The sequence below is a fragment of the Lepisosteus platostomus genome, chromosome 18 (genome assembly GCF_059453375.1).
Source record: "Lepisosteus platostomus isolate fLepPlt1 chromosome 18, fLepPlt1.hap1, whole genome shotgun sequence".
NCBI classification, from domain to species: domain Eukaryota; kingdom Metazoa; phylum Chordata; class Actinopteri; order Semionotiformes; family Lepisosteidae; genus Lepisosteus; species Lepisosteus platostomus.
The window spans coordinates 16017817-16037270 of record NC_142628.1 but is presented as its reverse complement, the minus strand read 5'-3'; the positions used below and the strand labels follow the sequence as shown (position 1 = coordinate 16037270).

General features: G+C 58.5%; 1 protein-coding gene across 2 annotated transcripts in view; it reads right to left on the bottom strand.

Moving 5' to 3' along the window:
* Nucleotides 1–204: 204 nt before the first annotated feature.
* The window catches only part of LOC148645785 (uncharacterized), a 40220-nt gene continuing 20970 nt past the window's right edge, over nt 205–19454 (bottom strand). For both annotated transcript variants that reach the window (XM_088611077.1, XM_088611078.1), the window contains 9 exons: nt 16507–16746; nt 15638–15794; nt 15239–15382; nt 14712–14774; nt 12401–12436; nt 11191–11436; nt 5398–10914; nt 3383–3497; nt 205–1316 (listed from right to left, as the gene is read on the bottom strand). In XM_088611077.1, coding sequence (XP_088467203.1) covers nt 1142–1316; nt 3383–3497; nt 5398–10914; nt 11191–11436; nt 12401–12436; nt 14712–14774; nt 15239–15382; nt 15638–15794; nt 16507–16746 — 6693 coding nt within the window. In that variant the 3' untranslated portion in view covers nt 205–1141. The remainder of the gene's footprint in view (nt 1317–3382; nt 3498–5397; nt 10915–11190; nt 11437–12400; nt 12437–14711; nt 14775–15238; nt 15383–15637; nt 15795–16506; nt 16747–19454) is intronic.

The window sequence follows — 19454 nt, the reverse complement described above, 5'->3', positions numbered from 1 at the left end:
GTTTGAGTGACCGGGCAGTAGGAGGGAGTTTGGGGTGGCCTTCTTCTTCAGCGGCAGTCTTGGATGTTTTATGCAACACTGGGGGGGAGGGGGGGACACTGTTGGGGTCTTGAAAGAGAAGACACTGTTGGCTGCTGGTTTAAAAGTTCGTAATTGTTCAGCAATAAACTCCTCATGCTCATAATGAGATGCAGCCCCCTCGGGTTTACTTCAGTGTAAAGATTTAATTATACAACCGATATGCAGGTTATTGTATTTAAGCAGTTCTGAGTGAGTGTGGTTCATTACAATTACGTGCTCTTATTTCTGCAACTCATTTCACACACAGTTTCAGATCGCTCATCTCCTGTGATTGTTTTAAATTAGTGTGGAAGCTATATTTTTGTTACGTTGTGTAATAAGCAATATTAGGCCAAGTAAATCAGAAATGCCCTAGAATCTTTGCAATTTTCATTAGCTTGCTGCTGAACTAATTGGTTACAGTGGTTTTGATTTTAAGAAGCGCGATTCTGCCCGCAGGGTATGGCACGGGCTGCTGCAGTGCCTCCGAGCTTCGGGCTTGGAGTCCCAGGCCGGAGCCCCTTAGAGGACAACTGCTGTGGTTCCTGGAACCGGATTGTGCTGAAGCCATCTTTTCATTTCACACCCCTGAAAAACTCCGGAGAGCACCCTACTTGTTTTAAGTGCACTTCCACGTTGCGTCCAGCAGAGGGCACATGGAAACGGTGGAACTGCATTTAAAACTGAGAACAGGCAGCAGCACATCTGCATGGTTCTTTCCAGGAAGTGGTAGTGGAAATGCGGAACAAGCTACCCAGTCAGTTGTGCACTAGATCCCACAAGTGGCAGCTACTTGGTTATTTTTCTAAAGCCACACTACCGATACGTTGTGCTCCAGATACTTTCCCCATGTTCTCCTGGTTGTGATCATGGTGCTCTCCGAGGTCACTGGTATGGAAACAAGCGTTCCCTCTGTTCTTCAAGCAACGCGCAGGAATGTGGCCACTGTAGAGTTGTCCTTCAAAGTCGGCGGTCTGGGCCCTGGGGGTAGAGGGGGGGGGTGCGTGACCCCCTGGGGCCCTGCAGGTACGGAAGCCGAGCCCCGCGTGCTCCAGGAGACGGCGCTGCTGAGCGGCTGGCTTCAGGTGCAGGTGTGCTCGGTGCAGGCGCACGCCCTCGGCACGGGCATGGACAGCGGCGCTGTGCCCCCCTCCTGGCACTGCAGCTCCAGCGGGGTCCTGCTGCCTTCCACAGGGGCGCAGCACCGACAGGACTGCAGGACGCTCAGCGTCGGCTCCCCCTCCAGCAGCGCCAACCTGGGGTGCACAGCGGGAGGGAGGAAGAGGCATTAACGTCTCTGAGCAGCCAGCAGTGCGTGTTCATGCTCCCTTGGCAGGGACGAGTTGGAAGAAATGTGCACTTAGAGTTGGTTCGTACATGCAGTCAGGCTCAGAGGCGTTAAGATACACCTTGTATATGGGGGATGGCCAACCCTGGTCACTGGCTGCTGCCCTCAGTCATCCGTTTATAAAGCCTTGTGACGCATCTCTGAGTGAGTCAGTTCTGTGGCTGATGGGTGCAGAGTCCATTTTCCAGCCTGCGTGGCTGTCAGTGGGGCTTTCAGCCTGAAGCAGTGATCTGGCTACTGAGCTAACCTCCTGCTGCACAGGTGGGCTGATCCAGTGACTGAATTAACCTCCTGCTGCACAGGTGGGCTGATCCAGTGACTGAACTAACCTCCTGCGTGCACAGGTGAGCTGATCCAGTGACTGAATTAACCTCCTGCTGCACAGGTGAGCTGATCCAGTGACTGAATTAACCTCCTGCTGCACAGGTGAGCTGATCCAGTGACTGAATTAACCTCCTGCTGCAGGGGTGGGCTGATCCAGTGACTGAATTAACCTCCTGCTGCAGGGGTGGGCTGATCCAGTGACTGAATTAACCTCCTGCTGCAGGGGTGAGCTGATCCAGTGACTGAATTAACCTCCTGCTGCAGGGGTGGGCTGATCCAGTGACTGAATTAACCTCCTGCTGCACAGGTGAGCTGATCCAGTGACTGAATTAACCTCCTGCTGCACAGGTGGGCTGATCCAGTGACTGAACTAACCTCCTGCTGCACAGGTGGGCTGATCCAGTGACTGAATTAACCTCCTGCTGCACAGGTGAGCTGATCCAGTGACTGAATTAACCTCCTGCTGCACAGGGGGGCTGATCCAGTGACTGAACTAACCTCCTGCTGCACAGGTGAGCTGATCCAGTGACTGAATTAACCTCCTGCTGCAGGGGTGGGCTGATCCAGTGACTGAATTAACCTCCTGCTGCACAGGTGAGCTGATCCAGTGACTGAATTAACCTCCTGCTGCACAGGTGGGCTGATCCAGTGACTGAATTAACCTCCTGCTGCACAGGTGGGCTGATCCAGTGACTGAATTAACCTCCTGCTGCAGGGGTGGGCTGATCCAGTGACTGAATTAACCTCCTGCTGCAGGGGTGGGCTGATCCAGTGACTGAATTAACCTCCTGCTGCACAGGTGAGCTGATCCGGTGACTGAATTAACCTCCTGCTGCAGGGGTGGGCTGATCCAGTGACTGAATTAACCTCCTGCTGCACAGGTGAGCTGATCCAGTGACTGAATTAACCTCCTGCTGCACAGGTGGGCTGATCCAGTGACTGAATTAACCTCCTGCTGCACAGGTGGGCTGATCCAGTGACTGAATTAACCTCCTGCTGCACGGGTGGGCTGATCCAGTGACTGAATTAACCTCCTGCTGCACAGGTGGGCTGATCCAGTGACTGAATTAACCTCCTGCTGCAGGGGTGGGCTGATCCAGTGACTGAATTAACCTCCTGCTGCAGGGGTGGGCTGATCCAGTGACTGAATTAACCTCCTGCTGCACAGGGGGGCTGATCCAGTGACTGAACTAACCTCCTGCTGCACAGGTGAGCTGATCCAGTGACTGAATTAACCTCCTGCTGCAGGGGTGGGCTGATCCAGTGACTGAATTAACCTCCTGCTGCAGGGGTGGGCTGATCCAGTGACTGAATTAACCTCCTGCTGCAGGGGTGGGCTGATCCAGTGACTGAATTAACCTCCTGCTGCACAGGGGGGCTGATCCAGTGACTGAACTAACCTCCTGCTGCAGGGGTGGGCTGATCCAGTGACTGAATTAACCTCCTGCTGCACAGGTGAGCTGATCCAGTGACTGAATTAACCTCCTGGTGCAGGGGTGGCCTGTCCCCTGTCCTCTTGCCTCTGTCCTCTGCCAGTACTGAATACAAGGGTGTCGCTGTTCAGTGTGGGGAGGGCTCTCCAGGGCTGGCCCAACCCTGCTGATTAGTAGAGAGGTGTGACAAAGCACTGATGCAGTCCAGCTCACTTACCAGGAGGCAGAGCTGCAGCTGCCTTGACACAGTCCCACAGCGACTGTCGCAGTGCAGTTCGCCATCGAGATGGTCTGGTTAGTGTACACCAGCCTGCAGGTCTCTGATTCCGGAGCTGCAGCAAAAAAAAGCACATTTTGAAGACTCTGCTACTTCCCTGGAGTACATTGTGACCCTGGTTAAACCCCGGAGTACAGGTCTGACTCTGGTTAAACCCCTGGAGTACAGGTCTGACTCTGGTTAAACCCCGGAATACAGGTCTGACTCTGGTTAAACCCCGGAATACAGGTCTGACTCTGGTTAAACCCCGGAGTACAGGTCTGACTCTGGTTAAACCCCTGGAGTACAGGTCTGACTCTGGTTAAACCCCGGAATACAGGTCTGACTCTGGTTAAACCCCGGAATACAGGTCTGACTCTGGTTAAACCCCGGAGTACAGGTCTGACTCTGGTTAAACCCCTGGAGTACAGGTCTGACTCTGGTTAAACCCCGGAATACAGGTCTGACTCTGGTTAAACCCCGGAATACAGGTCTGACTCTGGTTAAACCCCCGGAGTACAGGTCTGACTCTGGTTAAACCCCCGGAGTACAGGTCTGACTCTGGTTAAACCCCTGGAGTACAGGTCTGACTCTGGTTAAACCCCGGAATACAGGTCTGACTCTGGTTAAACCCCTGGAGTACAGGTCTGACTCTGGTTAAACCCCGGAATACAGGTCTGACTCTGGTTAAACCCCGGAGTACAGGTCTGACTCTGGTTAAACCCCCGGAGTACAGGTCTGACTCTGGTTAAACCCCCGGAGTACAGGTCTGACCCTGGTTAAACCCCAGAGTACAGGTCTGACTCTGGTTAAACCCCTGGAGTACAGGTCTGACTCTGGTTAAACCCCGGAGTACAGGTCTGACTCTGGTTAAACCCCAGAGTACAGGTCTGACTCTGGTTAAACCCCGGAGTACAGGTCTGACTCTGGTTAAACCCCCGGAATACAGGTCTGACCCTAGTTAAACCCCTGGAGTACAGGTCTGACTCTGGTTAAACCCCTGGAGTACAGGTCGGACTCTGGTTAGACCCCTGGAGTACGGCCCTGACTCTGGTTAAACCCCGGAGTACAGGTCTGACTCTGGTTAAACCCCGGAGTACGACCCTGACTCTGGTTAAACCCCAGAGTACAGGTCTGACTCTGGTTAAACCCCTGGAGTACAGGTCTGACTCTGGTTAAACCCCGGAGTACGACCCTGACTCTGGTTAAACCCCAGAGTACAGGTCTGACTCTGGTTAAACCCCGGAGTACAGGTCTGACTCTGGTTAAACCCTGGAGTACAGGTCTGACTCTGGTTAAACCCTGGAGTACAGGTCTGACTCTGGTTAAACCCCAGAGTACAGGTCTGACTCTGGTTAAACCCCGGAGTACAGGTCTGACTCTGGTTAAACCCCTGGAGTACAGGTCTGACTCTGGTTAAACCCCGGAGTACGACCCTGACTCTGGTTAAACCCCAGAGTACAGGTCTGACTCTGGTTAAACCCTGGAGTACAGGTCTGACTCTGGTTAAACCCTGGAGTACGGCCCTGACTCTGGTTAAACCCCGGAGTACAGGTCTGACTCTGGTTAAACCCCGGAGTACAGGTCTGACTCTGGTTAAACCCCCGGAGTACAGGTCTGACTCTGGTTAAACCCCCGGAGTACAGGTCTGACTCTGGTTAAACCCCAGAGTACAGGTCTGACTCTGGTTAAACCCCGGAGTACAGGTCTGACTCTGGTTAAACCCCGGAGTACAGGTCTGACTCTGGTTAAACCCCTGGAGTACAGGTCTGACTCTGGTTAAACCCCTGGAGTACAGGTCGGACTCTGGTTAGACCCCTGGAGTACAGGTCTGACTCTGGTTGTATGTGAACAGAAGTTTCAGTCACAATTACACAAATTTCCCACTGGAGAGGCGAGGATGGCAACACATGAGGACAGGTGAGCTCATGGAGACGGGACAGGAGTGTGAATCCAGTGAAGAGAGGAGGCCTTACCCAGCGCAGCAGGAGGAGGCACAGCCTCTGTGGCCTTCTGTCCCATGGTGGGAGTCAGCTCCTGAGCCGCAGCAGTTGTGATTTCAAGGGTAGCTGTAATGGGAGGACTGGCTGTTGCATTGACAGATACTGGTCCTGTGATGGGAGGCACAACTGTTGTATTAAGAGGCCAAAGTCCTGTGACGGGAGTCACAGCTGTTGTGTTTAGAGGCTGTGCTCCTGTGACGGGAGACACGGCTGTTGTGTTGAGAGGCCGGGGGGCTGTGATGGGAGACACGGTTGTTGTTTTGAGAGGCCGTGCTCCTGTCACGGGAGACACGGTTGTTGTGTTGAGAGGCTGGGCTGCTGTGACAGGAGACACAGCTGTTGTGCTGAGAGGTCGGGAGGCTGTGACGGGAGACACAGCTGTTGTGTTGAGAGGCTGGGCTCCTGTGACGGGAGACACGGTTGTTGTGTTGAGAGGCCGGGCTCCTGTGATGGGAGACACGGCTGTTGTGTTGAGAGGCCGGGAGGCTGTGACAGGAGACACGGTTGTTGTGTTGAGAGGCTGGGCTGCTGTGACAGGAGACACAGCTGTTGTGCTGAGAGGTCGGGAGGCTGTGACGGGAGACACGGCTGTTGTGTTGAGAGGCCAGGCTCCTGTGACGGGAGACACAGCTGTTGTGTTGAGAGGCCGGGCTCCTGTGACGGGAGACACGGTTGTTGTGTTGAGAGGCCGGGCTCCTGTGACGGGAGACACGGCTGTTGTGTTGAGAGGCTGGGCTCCTGTGACGGGAGACACGGTTGTTGTGTTGAGAGGCCGGGCTCCTGTGACGGGAGACACGGCTGTTGTGTTGAGAGGCTGTGCTCCTGTGACAGGAGACACAGCTGTTGTATTGAGTGGCCGGGAGGTTGTGATGGGAGACACGGCTGTTGTGTTGAGAGGCCGTGCTCCTGTGACGGGAGACACAGCTGTTGTGTTGAGAGGCCAGGGGGCTGTGACGGGAGATACGGTTGTTGTGTTGAGAGGCCAGGCTCCTGTGACGGGAGACACAGCTGTTGTGTTGAGAGGCCGGGTTCCTGTGACAGGAGACACGGTTGTTGTGTTGAGAGGCTGGGCTGCTGTGACAGGAGACACAGCTGTTGTGTTGAGAGGTCGGGAGGCTGTGATGGGAGACACGGCTGTTGTGTTGAGAGGCCAGGCTCCTGTGACGGGAGACACGGCTGTTGTGTTGAGAGGTTGGGCTCCTGTGACGGGAGACACTGTTGTTGTGTTGAGAGGCCAGGCTCCTGTGACGGGAGACACAGCTGTTGTGTTGAGAGGCCGGGTTCCTGTGACAGGAGACACGGTTGTTGTGTTGAGAGGCTGGGCTGCTGTGACAGGAGACACAGCTGTTGTGTTGAGAGGTCGGGAGGCTGTGATGGGAGACACGGCTGTTGTGTTGAGAGGCCAGGCTCCTGTGACGGGAGACATGGCTGTTGTGTTGAGAGGTTGGGCTCCTGTGACGGGAGACACGGCTGTTGTTTTGAGAGGCCGGGAGGCTGTGACGGGAGACACGGCTGTTGTGTTGAGAGGCCAGGCTCCTGTGATGGGAGACACGGCTGTTGTGTTGAGAGGCCGGGAGGCTGTGACAGGAGACACGGCTGTTGTGTTGAGAGGCTGTGCTCCTTTGACGGGAGACACGGTTGTGTTGAGAGGCCGGGCTCCTGTGATGGGAGACACAGTTGTTGTGTTGAGAGGCTGGACTCCTGTGACGGGAGACACGGCTGTTGTGTTGAGAGGCCTGGCTCCTGTGATGGGAGACACGGTTGTTGTGTTGAGAGGCCAGGCTCCTGTGGCGGGAGACACAGTTGTTGTGTTCAGAGGCCGGGCTCCTGTGACAGGAGACACAGCTGTTGTGTTGAGAGGCCTGGCTCCTGTGACAGGAGACACAGCTGTTGTGTTGAGAGGCCGGGCTCCTGTGACAGGAGACACAGCTGTTGTGTTGAGAGGCCGGGCTCCTGTGACGGGAGACACGGTTGTTGTGTTGAGAGGCCTGGCTCCTGTGACAGGAGACACGGCTGTTGTGTTGAGAGGCCTGGCTCCTGTGACGGGAGACACAGCTGTTGTGTTGAGAGGCCGGGGGGCTGTGACGGGAGACACAGTTGTTGTGTTCAGAGGCCGGGCTCCTGTGACAGGAGACACAGCTGTTGTGTTGAGAGGCCTGGCTCCTGTGACAGGAGACACAGCTGTTGTGTTGAGAGGCCGGGAGGCTGTGACAGGAGACACAGCTGTTGTGTTGAGAGGCCGTGCTACTGTGACGGGAGACACGGCTGTTGTGTTGAGAGGCCTGGCTCCTGTGACGGGAGACACAGCTGTTGTGTTGAGAGGCCGGGGGGCTGTGACGGGAGACACAGCTGTTGTGTTGAGAGGCAGTGCTCCTTTGACGGGAGACACGGTTGTTGTGTTGAGAGGCCGGGCTCCTGTGACAGGAGACACAGCTGTTGTGTTGAGAGGCCTGGCTCCTGTGACAGGAGACACAGCTGTTGTGTTGAGAGGCTGGACTCCTGTGACAGGAGACACGGCTGTTGTGTTGGGAGGCCAGGCTCCTGTGACGGGAGACACGGTTGTTGTGTTGAGAGGCTGGGCTCCTGTGATGGGAGACACGGCTGTTGTGTTGAGAGGCTGGGCTCCTGTGATGGGAGACACGGCTGTTGTGTTGAGAGGCTGGGCTCCTGTGATGGGAGACACGGCTGTTGTGTTGAGAGGCCGGGGGGCTGTGATGGGAGACACGGCTGTTGTGTTGAGAGGCAGTGCTCCTTTGACGGGAGACACGGTTGTTGTGTTGAGAGGCCATGCTCCTGTGACGGGAGACACGGCTGTTGTGTTGAGAGGCCAGGGGGCTGTGACGGGAGACACGGTTGTTGTGTTGAGAGGCCAGGCTCCTGTGACGGGAGACACGGTTGTTGTGTTGAGAGGCCAGGCTCCTGTGACGGGAGACACGGTTGTTGTGTTGAGAGGCCATGCTCCTGTGACGGGAGACACGGTTGTTGTGTTGAGAGGCCGGGGGGCTGTGACGGGAGACATGGCTGTTGTGTTGAGAGGCCAGGCTCCTGTGACGGGAGACACGGTTGTTGTGTTGAGAGGCTGGGCTGCTGTGACAGGAGACACAGCTGTTGTGTTGAGAGGCCGTGCTCCTGTGACGGGAGACACAGCTGTTGTGCTAAGAGGCTGGGAGGCTGTGATTGGAGACACAGTTGTTGTTTTGAGAGGCCGTGCTCCTGTCACAGGAGACATGGCTGTTGTGTTGAGTGGCCAGGCTCCTGTGACAGGAGACACAGCTGTTGTGCTGAGAGGTCGGGAGGCTGTGATGGGAGACACGGCTGTTGTGTTGAGAGGCTGGGAGGCTGTGATGGGAGACACGGCTGTTGTGTTGAGAGGCCGGGCTCCTGTGACCGGAGACACAGCTGTTGTGTTGAGAGGCCGGGGGGCTGTGATGGGAGACATGGCTGTTGTACTGAGAGGCCAGGCTCCTGTGACGGGAGACACGGTTGTTGTGTTGAGAGGCTGGGCTGCTGTGACAGGAGACACAGCTGTTGTGTTGAGAGGCCGTGCTCCTGTGACGGGAGACACAGCTGTTGTGCTAAGAGGCTGGGAGGCTGTGATTGGAGACACAGTTGTTGTTTTGAGAGGCCGTGCTCCTGTCACAGGAGACATGGCTGTTGTGTTGAGTGGCCAGGCTCCTGTGACAGGAGACACAGCTGTTGTGCTGAGAGGTCGGGAGACTGTGATGGGAGACACGGCTGTTGTGTTGAGAGGCTGGGAGGCTGTGACGGGAGACACGGCTGTTGTGTTGAGAGGCCAGGCTCCTGTGACGGGAGACACGGCTGTTGTGTTTAGAGGCTGGGCTGCTGTGACAGGAGACACAGCTGTTGTGTTGAGAGGCTGGGAGGCTGTGACAGGAGACACGGCTGTTGTGTTGAGAGGCCAGGCTCCTGTGACGGGAGACACAGCTGTTGTGTTGAGAGGCCGTGCTCCTGTGACGGGAGACACAGCTGTTGTGCTGAGAGGCTGGGAGGCTGTGATGGGAGACACGGTTGTTGTTTTGAGAGGCCGTGCTCCTGTCACGGGAGACACGGTTGTTGTGTTGAGAGGCTGGGCTGCTGTGACAGGAGACACAGCTGTTGTGCTGAGAGGTCGGGAGGCTGTGACGGGAGACACAGCTGTTGTGTTGAGAGGCTGGGCTCCTGTGACGGGAGACATGGTTGTTGTGTTGAGAGGCCGGGCTCCTGTTATGGGAGACACGGCTGTTGTGTTGAGAGGCTGGGCTGCTGTGACAGGAGACACAGCTGTTGTGCTGAGAGGTCGGGAGGCTGTGACGGGAGACACGGCTGTTGTGTTAAGAGGCCAGGCTCCTGTGACGGGAGACACAGCTGTTGTGTTGAGAGGCTGGGCTCCTGTGACGGGAGACACGGTTGTTGTGTTGAGAGGCCGGGCTCCTGTGACGGGAGACACGGCTGTTGTGTTGAGAGGCTGGGCTCCTGTGACGGGAGACACAGTTGTTGTGTTGAGAGGCCGGGCTCCTGTGACGGGAGACACGGCTGTTGTGTTGAGAGGCTGTGCTCCTGTGACAGGAGACACAGCTGTTGTATTGAGAGGCCGGGAGGTTGTGATGGGAGACACGGCTGTTGTGTTGAGAGGCCGGGCTCCTGTGACGGGAGACACAGCTGTTGTGTTGAGAGGCCAGGGGGCTGTGACGGGAGATACGGTTGTTGTGTTGAGAGGCCAGGCTCCTGTGACGGGAGACACAGCTGTTGTGTTGAGAGGCCGGGTTCCTGTGACAGGAGACACGGTTGTTGTGTTGAGAGGCTGGGCTGCTGTGACAGGAGACACAGCTGTTGTGTTGAGAGGTCGGGAGGCTGTGATGGGAGACACGGCTGTTGTGTTGAGAGGCCAGGCTCCTGTGACGGGAGACACGGCTGTTGTGTTGAGAGGTTGGGCTCCTGTGACGGGAGACACGGCTGTTGTTTTGAGAGGCTGGGAGGCTGTGACGGGAGACACGGCTGTTGTGTTGAGAGGCCAGGCTCCTGTGATGGGAGACACGGCTGTTGTGTTGAGAGGCCGGGAGGCTGTGACAGGAGACACGGCTGTTGTTTTGAGAGGCTGGGAGGCTGTGACGGGAGACACAGCTGTTGTGTTGAGAGGCCGTGCTCCTGTGATGGGAGACACGGCTGTTGTGTTGAGAGGCCGTGCTCCTGTGATGGGAGACATGGCTGTTGTGTTGAGAGGCCGGGAGGCTGTGACAGGAGACACGGCTGTTGTGTTGAGAGGCCAGGCTCCTGTGACAGGAGACACAGCTGTTGTGTTGAGAGGCCGGGAGGTTGTGACGGGAGACACGGCTGTTGTGTTGAGAGGCCGGGAGGTTGTGACAGGAGACACGGCTGTGGTGACAGGAGGCACGCTTGTTTCGTTGACCTGCTGTGCTGTCGTGGCAAGAGAAGGCACTGCTGTGACAAGAGGCACAGCTGTTGTGATGGGAGGCACAGTTTGTGTAGACACTGCAATAGGAAGAGGGAGACATTGTGTGCCATAGCCACCCCGAGATCTAGATAATATACTGCTGCACTCGCACTCTGGGAGGAAGCCTTTTGAACACTTACACTTTATATCAGGTGTTTGCTATTAAATCTTTCATTTCTTCACAACACGCAGACTCCGCAGACAGGGTGCTCCTGTCCTACACTGAACCTAAGATCTGTGATCTGCGGCCACTGTTCTGCCCACAATCCTGGAGATTGACATTCAGCAGCAGCACAGGCAAGGGGTCCTCTTACCCGTGAGAGTCGCCGGGCCTGTCAGGCGTGGAGGGGTGGCTGTGCCAGCCAGGTCCCATTCCTCCTGTGGAGGAGTGAGCCGCGTGGCTGCTGCAGGGTGTCCCGGGGTGGCTGAGGCTGACGGGGCCTGACTCGGCTGAAGAGCTGCTGGCGGTGCTGGCGGTGCTGTTGCTGTAAGTGCTTGCACAGTCGCTGGGCCGGTCGACCAAGGGCGTGTTGCGAGAAGGAGGTGTGGTCTCTGCAGTCCTGCACAACAGACAGGGGACAGCTCTGCGTTATGTTAAGAAGTGGTTTGAAGGTGCCTTTCAGGCTTGCTGCCTCATTATTTCGCCCGTTATTTACTGGGTGAGCCTCTGGGAGCAGAGATCCTGGCTTCTCCCGGAGCTCGGGGCCCAGACCAACAGCAGTGACCCTCAGTGTGACGGCCAGTATTAGGGTCCCCCCCCCAAACCCCAGCTATTTCTGATGCCCTGCAAGGCAGAAGGCAGTCCCAGAAGCTGCTAGTCTACACTGTGTTTTCAGCAGCTCCTTTCCTGCGTGTTCTACACAAATCCACCGTCTCCATGTTTCATCAGCTACCTAATAACACGAGCATTTCTTGTGCCTCCTGCTCCACAGGAGTCAGTTTCCACAAAGGCACAGTCAGGGTGCTCTTCAGAGTCACACAGGGAAGGAATGTTTTCTATGTTAAAATGCTCTGGCAGAACAGCTGACACTTCACCAGGAACCTATTCCACGCCTCGTCTCTTAAGAAGGTGCGCCTCAGCTGGAGACGATGGTGTATGAAAACTGGCATCACCTCGCTGCGCTCTAGAGCTCAGCCTCCCCACCAGTGCTCATCGTAAAGGGCGCTGACAGACCCGTCCTGAGGCTACCCTGCCTCAGCGAAGGTGACGTGCTGGGACGAGACTGGTCTGCAGGGACGCCACCAGTGACAGAGAGAGAGAGACAGTGTCTGCAGGCTCTCTCAGCGACTCACCTTGCTCCCAACCTACAGGCGCTAGAGCAACAAGAGCAACAAGACATGGAAATTAACCGGGAAGACTGGGATACATTCTGTCCCATTCAGTAAATCCCAGCAAACCGTGCAGGAGCTTCAGTCAGTCTTGTTTCTCTTGCCCCAGTCAGAGCCAGTCTGCAGGCAGGACAGGTGTGTACAGCAGGCTGATATCCCTGTAACTGATGCACCTGAGCTTCTGTGGAAACTCACCTGTGGCGGCTGTTGGTGCAGGTGTAGCTACAATACCTGGGAAACACAAAAAGAGTAAAATCATGACATAGTCCATGATATCAGAAATGCTGCTGACTGCAATAATGCCACAGGTGGAAGAGAAAATGTTAAATTACTGCAGTCATAATATTTCAAACAAAAGGACTGAATTGAGCAAGGACAGGGGCTCCTGCCTCGATCAAGGACAGGGGCTCGTGTCTCGACCAAGGACAGGGGCTCGTGTCTCGACCAAGGACAGGGGCTCGTGTCTCGATCAAGGAAAGGGGCTCCTGCCTCGACCAAGGACAGAGGCTCGTGCCTCGACCAAGGACAGGGGCTCCTGCCTCGATCAAGGACAGGGGCTCGTGCCTCGATCAAGGACAGGGGCTCGTGTCTCGACCAAGGACAGGGGCTCGTGTCTCGATCAAGGAAAGGGGCTCCTGCCTCGACCAAGGACAGAGGCTCGTGCCTCGACCAAGGACAGGGGCTCCTGCCTCGATCAAGGACAGGGGCTCCTGCCTCGACCAAGGACAGGGGCTCCTGCCTCGATCAAGGACAGGGGCTCGTGGCTCGATCAAGGACAGGGGCTCCTGCCTCGATCAAGGACAGGGGCTCGTGTCTCGACCAAGGACAGGGGCTCGTGCCTCGACCAAGGACAGGGGCTCCTGCCTCGACCAAGGACAGGGGCTCCTGCCTCGATCAAGGACAGGGGCTCCTGCCTCGACCAAGGACAGGGGCTCGTGTCTCGATCAAGGACAGGGGCTCCTGCCTCGACCAAGGACAGGGGCTCGTGGCTCGATCAAGGACAGGGGCTCCTGCCTCGATCAAGGACAGGGGCTCGTGTCTCGATCAAGGACAGGGGCTCGTGTCTCGACCAGGGACAGGGGCTCGTGCCTCGACCAAGGACGGGGGCTCCTGCCTCGATCAAGGACGGGGGCTCCTGCCTCGATCAAGGACGGGGGCTCGTGCCTCGATCAAGGACGGGGGCTCGTGCCTCGACCAAGGACAGGGGCTCGTGCCTCGACCAAGGACAGGGGCTCCTGCCTCGATCAAGGACAGGGGCTCGTGTCTCGATCAAGGACAGGGGCTCGTGTCTCGACCAGGGACAGGGGCTCGTGCCTCGACCAAGGACAGGGGCTCCTGCCTCGATCAAGGACGGGGGCTCGTGCCTCGATCAAGGACGGGGGCTCGTGCCTCGACCAAGGACGGGGGCTCGTGCCTCGACCAAGGACAGGGGCTCCTGCCTCGACCAAGGACAGGGGCTCGTGTCTCGACCAGGGACAGGGGCTCGTGCCTCGACCAAGGACAGGGGCTCCTGCCTCGACCAAGGACAGGGGCTCTGCCTCGATCAAGGACAGGGGCTCCTGCCTCGATCAAGGACAGGGGCTCGTGTCTCGACCAGGGACAGGGGCTCGTGCCTCGACCAAGGACAGGGGCTCCTGCCTCGATCAAGGACAGGGGCTCGTGTCTCGACCAGGGACAGGGGCTCGTGCCTCGACCAAGGACAGGGGCTCCTGCCTCGACCAAGGACAGGGGCTCGTGCCTCGACCAAGGACAGGGGCTCCTGCCTCGATCAAGGACAGGGGCTCCTGCCTCGATCAAGGACAGGGGCTCCTGCCTCTATCAAGAACAGGGGCTCCTGCCTCGATCAAGGACAGGGGCTCGTGTCTCGACCAAGGACAGGGGCTCGTGCCTCGACCAAGGACAGGGGCTCGTGTCTCGATCAAGGACAGGGGCTCCTGCCTCGATCAAGGACAGGGGCTCGTGTCTCGACCAAGGACAGGGGCTCGTGCCTCGACCAAGGACAGGGGCTCGTGCCTCGATCAAGGACAGGGGCTCCTGCCTCGATCAAGGACAGGGGCTCGTGTCTCGATCAAGGACAGGGGCTCGTGTCTCGACCAAGGACAGGGGCTCGTGTCTCGATCAAGGACAGGGGCTCGTGTCTCGATCAAGGACAGGGGCTCCTGCCTCGATCAAGGACAGGGGAGTCACTGGGAGCTACAACAGGCTTCCCAGCCCGACGGCTGCAGCAGAGACTCTGGGGGCTTGCGATAGAAGGCTGGACGAAACTACTGTCACTGTCACTATTGTTACTAAACTACCAAACAAGCAGGATGGGCGTTATTCTGCATTCCTCCTCTCGTTCCCTTGCCCGTGTTCGTACAAAGTGCCCACTGATGGGCAGAGGACCGCCGGTCCCGGTCCCGCAGCTCGCCAGACACAGGCACAGAGAGGGATGGAGAAAAACACCCGCAAACACACAGGTGCAGAAAGAGCCGGGCAGACAGAGACAGCTCCTCTCCCCACTCACCACAAGCGGCGCACTGCTGCAGCTCCACACTGAAGTACTGGTCCGTGGGGCAACTGTAGCAGCCTGAGCCAGAATGACAGAACTAAGTTAAAATGCAGACCAGTCTCGCCGGAAACACAGCAGCAGAAACCATCTAACCCCTGACAGACTAAACATCTGTTGTAGTGCACTGGAAATACAGGACAAAATTCAATTACAGCCTTTCTTTCCAACCATGGGGGTTTCATTCCTGAAATTGCAGGTAGTAAACACACAAGTCCTTGGGAAAGGAGGGGTGAGGTTCCCATGGTCTGCATCAAACTCATCAACAGCGAATTGCAGACTCCTCCCATAAAACTGACAAGTGCAGCAATCATTACGATTCAACGTAAAGCTGAGTAATTAATTTGAGCACCAATGATGAAGTACAGCACATGAATATACTGGCAGGAGCGCTGAGACAGTGTGCACACACTCCTGCGCAGGGACCACCCAGCTGGAGACTGGCGTCGGCGCGGAGAGCAGGAGAAGGGTGAATGCGGTCTTACCCTCCAGATTCTGGGTGCTGGACAAGCCCTGGGTCTGGAAGGGGCAGAGGCAGGGCTGGTAGTGCCAGGAGCAGCTGCCGTTTCCAGTGTAGTGGTACGAGGCCCCAGCCAGCTGGTGGCTGTTGTAGAACTCGCAGTAGACAGCTGGAAGGGATCAGAAAGACTGTTGTCGCGGGGTGGTGTTCTAGTCTGGCGCAGTCTTTGCCTGTCGGAGTAGGGCGGGGGGGTGGGCAGCCCTGGTCCAGGAGGGCCGGTGTGGCCGCCGGCTAGCCCAGACCGTCGTACTGGTCGAACTGGGCCATGGCGATCATTCTGAGATCGCCCCGCAGACGCCCGCTGTCCGGGACCAGGACCGCACGCCCCTCTGGGTCGGCCCAGCGTGAGCGCGGAGGGACTCACGGCAGAAGTCCGGCCTCCTCCAGTCCACGCACACGCCCTGGTCCAGGCACTCCTTGGCGTACATGGCCACGGCGTTGCAGACGCACTTGCAGTCGCCGCCGAGGGCACAGCCACACGCGTCTCGCACACAGGCGTCGTAGAAAGGCAGGTAGTAGACCTGGGGTCACAGGGTCACAGGGTCACGGGGTCACAGGGACACAGGGGCACAAGGTCACAGGGGCAGAGGGGCAAGGGGCACAAGGGCACAGGGGCACAAGGGCAAGGGGCACAAGGGCACAGAGGCAAAGGTCACAAGGTCACAGGGGCAAGAGACGCAAGGGCACAGGGGCAAGGGGCACAAAGGCACAGGGGCAAAGGGTTACAGGGGCAAAGGTCACAGGGTCGCAGGGGCAAGAGTCACAAGGTCACAGAGGCAAGTGACGCAAGGGCACAGGGGCAAGGGGCACAAAGGCACAGGGGCAAAGGGTTACAGGGGCAAGGGTCACAGGGTCACAGGTCAGGGCTCTATCAGCCTCTTTCACTTTTTTACTGCAGGTTGCAAACTGGACTCCATGTCCTGCGCACGATGCTGGAGGGGACACACACGGTAGACAGCATCGCATTTTGCAGTAAATTTACGCATGAAGGGTTCAGAAAATCAAGACACCAGAGAGGGTACAAAGAGAGAGGAGACACTTCAGTCCTGTGCTGGATAATTGATCCCAAGATCTCATCTAGCTGTTTCTTTGGAAAGAAGCCAGGGTATCCAGCTTCAACAACATGGCTATGCAGCATGTCACAGGCACCCACAACCCTTTGTGTAAGGTAGCGCTCCCTGTTCTCAGTTTTAAATGCCTTGCAGCCGGGCGGGGAGGCGGGTTTCTGCTGACCTGGGCGTGGCAGGGCTCGAACACCGGGCTCCTGATGATGTCACACTTCCTGTGAGCCCAGGCCCTGCGCTGGGGGTTGGTGTCGCAGGGGCTGGGCTGCTCCTGCACCAGGGGGCAGCCGGGGTCCGTCCTCCACGAGTTGGCGAAGGCCACGGAGTCAGAGGTCAGGTCTCCGCTCCGCAGCCGGAAGTCGTCGCTCGCCTTCCCGTTGAAGTTCCCACACAAGCCACACAGACTCATCTGGGCACAGGGAGGTGAACAGCAACAGGCTGCAGAACTGACTGCTCAAGCAGCTTCCTGAGCCTCTCAATGGGCTGGTGGAGGTAGAACTAACTGCACCTCCCCAGTAGGCTTTAACCAACCTGCTTTCGGGAACACGGGTGAGGACCCGTTAATAGTTAATTGATCCCAAGATCTCTTCCAGCCAATTTTTTTCAAAAAGCCACAGTATCGGCTTCAACAGCACGGCTGGGTAGCTTGTTTTGTAAAGAGATGAAGAGAGATGTCTTGTGTGCTCAGTGAGAGGAGGGAAGGGGCAGCATGTGGTCAAATGACACAAGTGGCGGGGCTGTGGAGGGTGAGTGACAGGAGGGGGCGGGGCTGAGGAGGCGGGGTGGCAGGAGGGGGCAGAGCTGTGGAGGTGGAGTGGAAGGGATGGGCGGGGCTGTGGATGTGGGGTGGAAGGGAGGGGTGGGGCTGTGGAGGTGGAGTAAATGGAAGGGGCGGGGCTGTGGAGGTGCAGTGGAAGGGAGGGGTGGGGCTGTGGATGTGGGGTGGAAGGGAGGGGTGGGGCTGTGGAGGTGGAGTAAATGGAAGGGGCGGGGCTGTGGAGGTGCAGTGGAAGGGAGGGGTGGGGCTGTGGAGGTGCAGTGGAAGGGAGGGGGCGGGGCTGTGGAGGTGGAGTAAATGGAAGGGGCGGGGCTGTGGAGGTGGAGTGGAAGGGAGGGGCGGGGCTGTGGAGGTGGAGTGGAAGGGAGGGGCGGGGCTGTGGAGGTGCAGTGGAAGGGAGGGGTGGGGCTGTGGAGGTGGAGTGGAAGGGAGGGGCGGGGCTGTGGAGGTGCAGTGGAAGGGAGGGGGCGGGGCTGTGGAGGTGCAGTGGAAGGGAGGGGCGGGGCTGTGGAGGTGCAGTGGAAGGGATGGGGTGGGGCTGTGGAGGTGCAGTGGAAGGGAGGGGTGGGGCTGTGGAGGTGCAGTGGAAGGGAGGGGCGGGGCTGTGGAGGTGCAGTGGAAGGGAGGGGCGGGGCTGTGGAGGTGCAGTGGAAGGGAGGGGCGGGGCTGTGGAGGTGCAGTGGAAGGGATGGGGTGGGGCTGTGGAGGTGCAGTGGAAGGGAGGGGTGGGGCTGTGGAGGTGCAGTGGAAGGGAGGGGTGGGGCTGTGAAGGTGCAGTGGAAGGGATGGGGTGGGGCTGTGGAGGTGCAGTGGAAGGGATGGGGTGGGGCTGTGGAGGTGCAGTGGAAGGGAGGGGTGGGGCTGTGGAGGTGCAGTGGAAGGGATGGGGTGGGGCTGTGAAGGTGCAGTGGAAGGGAGGGGCGGGGCTGTGGAGGTGCAGTGGAAGGGATGGGGTGGGGCTGTGAAGGTGCAGTGGAAGGGAGGGGCGGGGCTGTGGAGGTGCAGTGGAAGGGATGGGGTGGGGCTGTGGAGGTGCAGTGGAAGGGAGGGGTGGGGCTGTGGAGGTGCAGTGGAAGGGAGGGGTGGGGCTGTGAAGGTGCAGTGGAAGGGATGGGGTGGGGCTGTGGAGGTGCAGTGGAAGGGATGGGGTGGGGCTGTGGAGGTGCAGTGGAAGGGAGGGGTGGGGCTGTGGAGGTGGAGTGGAAGGGAGGGGTGGGGCTGTGGAGGTGGAGTGGAAGGGATGGGGCGGGGCTGTGGAGGTGGAGTGGAAGGGATGGGGTGGGGCTGTGGAGGTGCAGTGGAAGGGAGGGGTGGGGCTGTGAAGGTGCAGTGGAAGGGAGGGGTGGGGCTGTGGAGGTGGAGTGGAAGGGATGGGGTGGGGCTGTGGAGGTGCAGTGGAAGGGAGGGGTGGGGCTGTGGAGGTGCAGTGGAAGGGAGGGGGCAGGGCTGTGGAGGTGGAGTGGAAGGGATGGGGTGGGGCTGTGGAGGTGGAGTGGAAGGGATGGGGTGGGGCTGTGGAGGTGGAGTGGAGGGGATGGGGCGGGGCTGTGGAGGTGGAGTAAATGGAAGGGGCGGGGCTGTGGAGGTGCAGTGGAAGGGAGGGGTGGGGCTGTGGAGGTGCAGTGGAAGGGAGGGGGTGGGGCTGTGGAGGTGGAGTGGAAGGGATGGGGCGGGGCTGTGGAGGTGGAGTGGAAGGGATGGGGTGGGGCTGTGGAGGTGCAGTGGAAGGGAGGGGTGGGGCTGTGGAGGTGCAGTGGAAGGGAGGGGAGGGGCTGTGGAGGTGGAGTGGAAGGGATGGGGTGGGGCTGTGGAGGTGCAGTGGAAGGGAGGGGTGGGGCTGTGGAGGTGCAGTGGAAGGGAGGGGCGGGGCTGTGGAGGTGCAGTGGAAGGGAGGGGGCAGGGCTGTGGAGGTGCAGTGGAAGGGAGGGGCAGGGCTGTGGAGATGCAGTGGAAGGGAGGGGGCGGGGCTGTGAAGGTGCAGTGGAAGGGAGGGGTGGGGCTGTGGAGGTGCAGTGGAAGGGAGGGGCGGGGCTGTGAAGGTGCAGTGGAAGGGAGGGGCGGGGCTGTGGAGGTGCAGTGGAAGGGAGGGGGCAGGGCTGTGGAGGTGCAGTGGAAGGGAGGGGCGGGGCTGTGGAGGTGCAGTGGAAGGGAGGGGCGGGGCTGTGGAGGTGCAGTGGAAGGGAGGGGGCAGGGCTGTGGAGGTGCAGTGGAAGGGAGGGGCGGGGCTGTGGAGGTGCAGTGGAAGGGAGGGGTGGGGCTGTGGAGGTGCAGTGGAAGGGATGGGGTGGGGCTGTGAAGGTGCAGTGGAAGGGAGGGGGCGGGGCTGTGGAGGTGCAGTG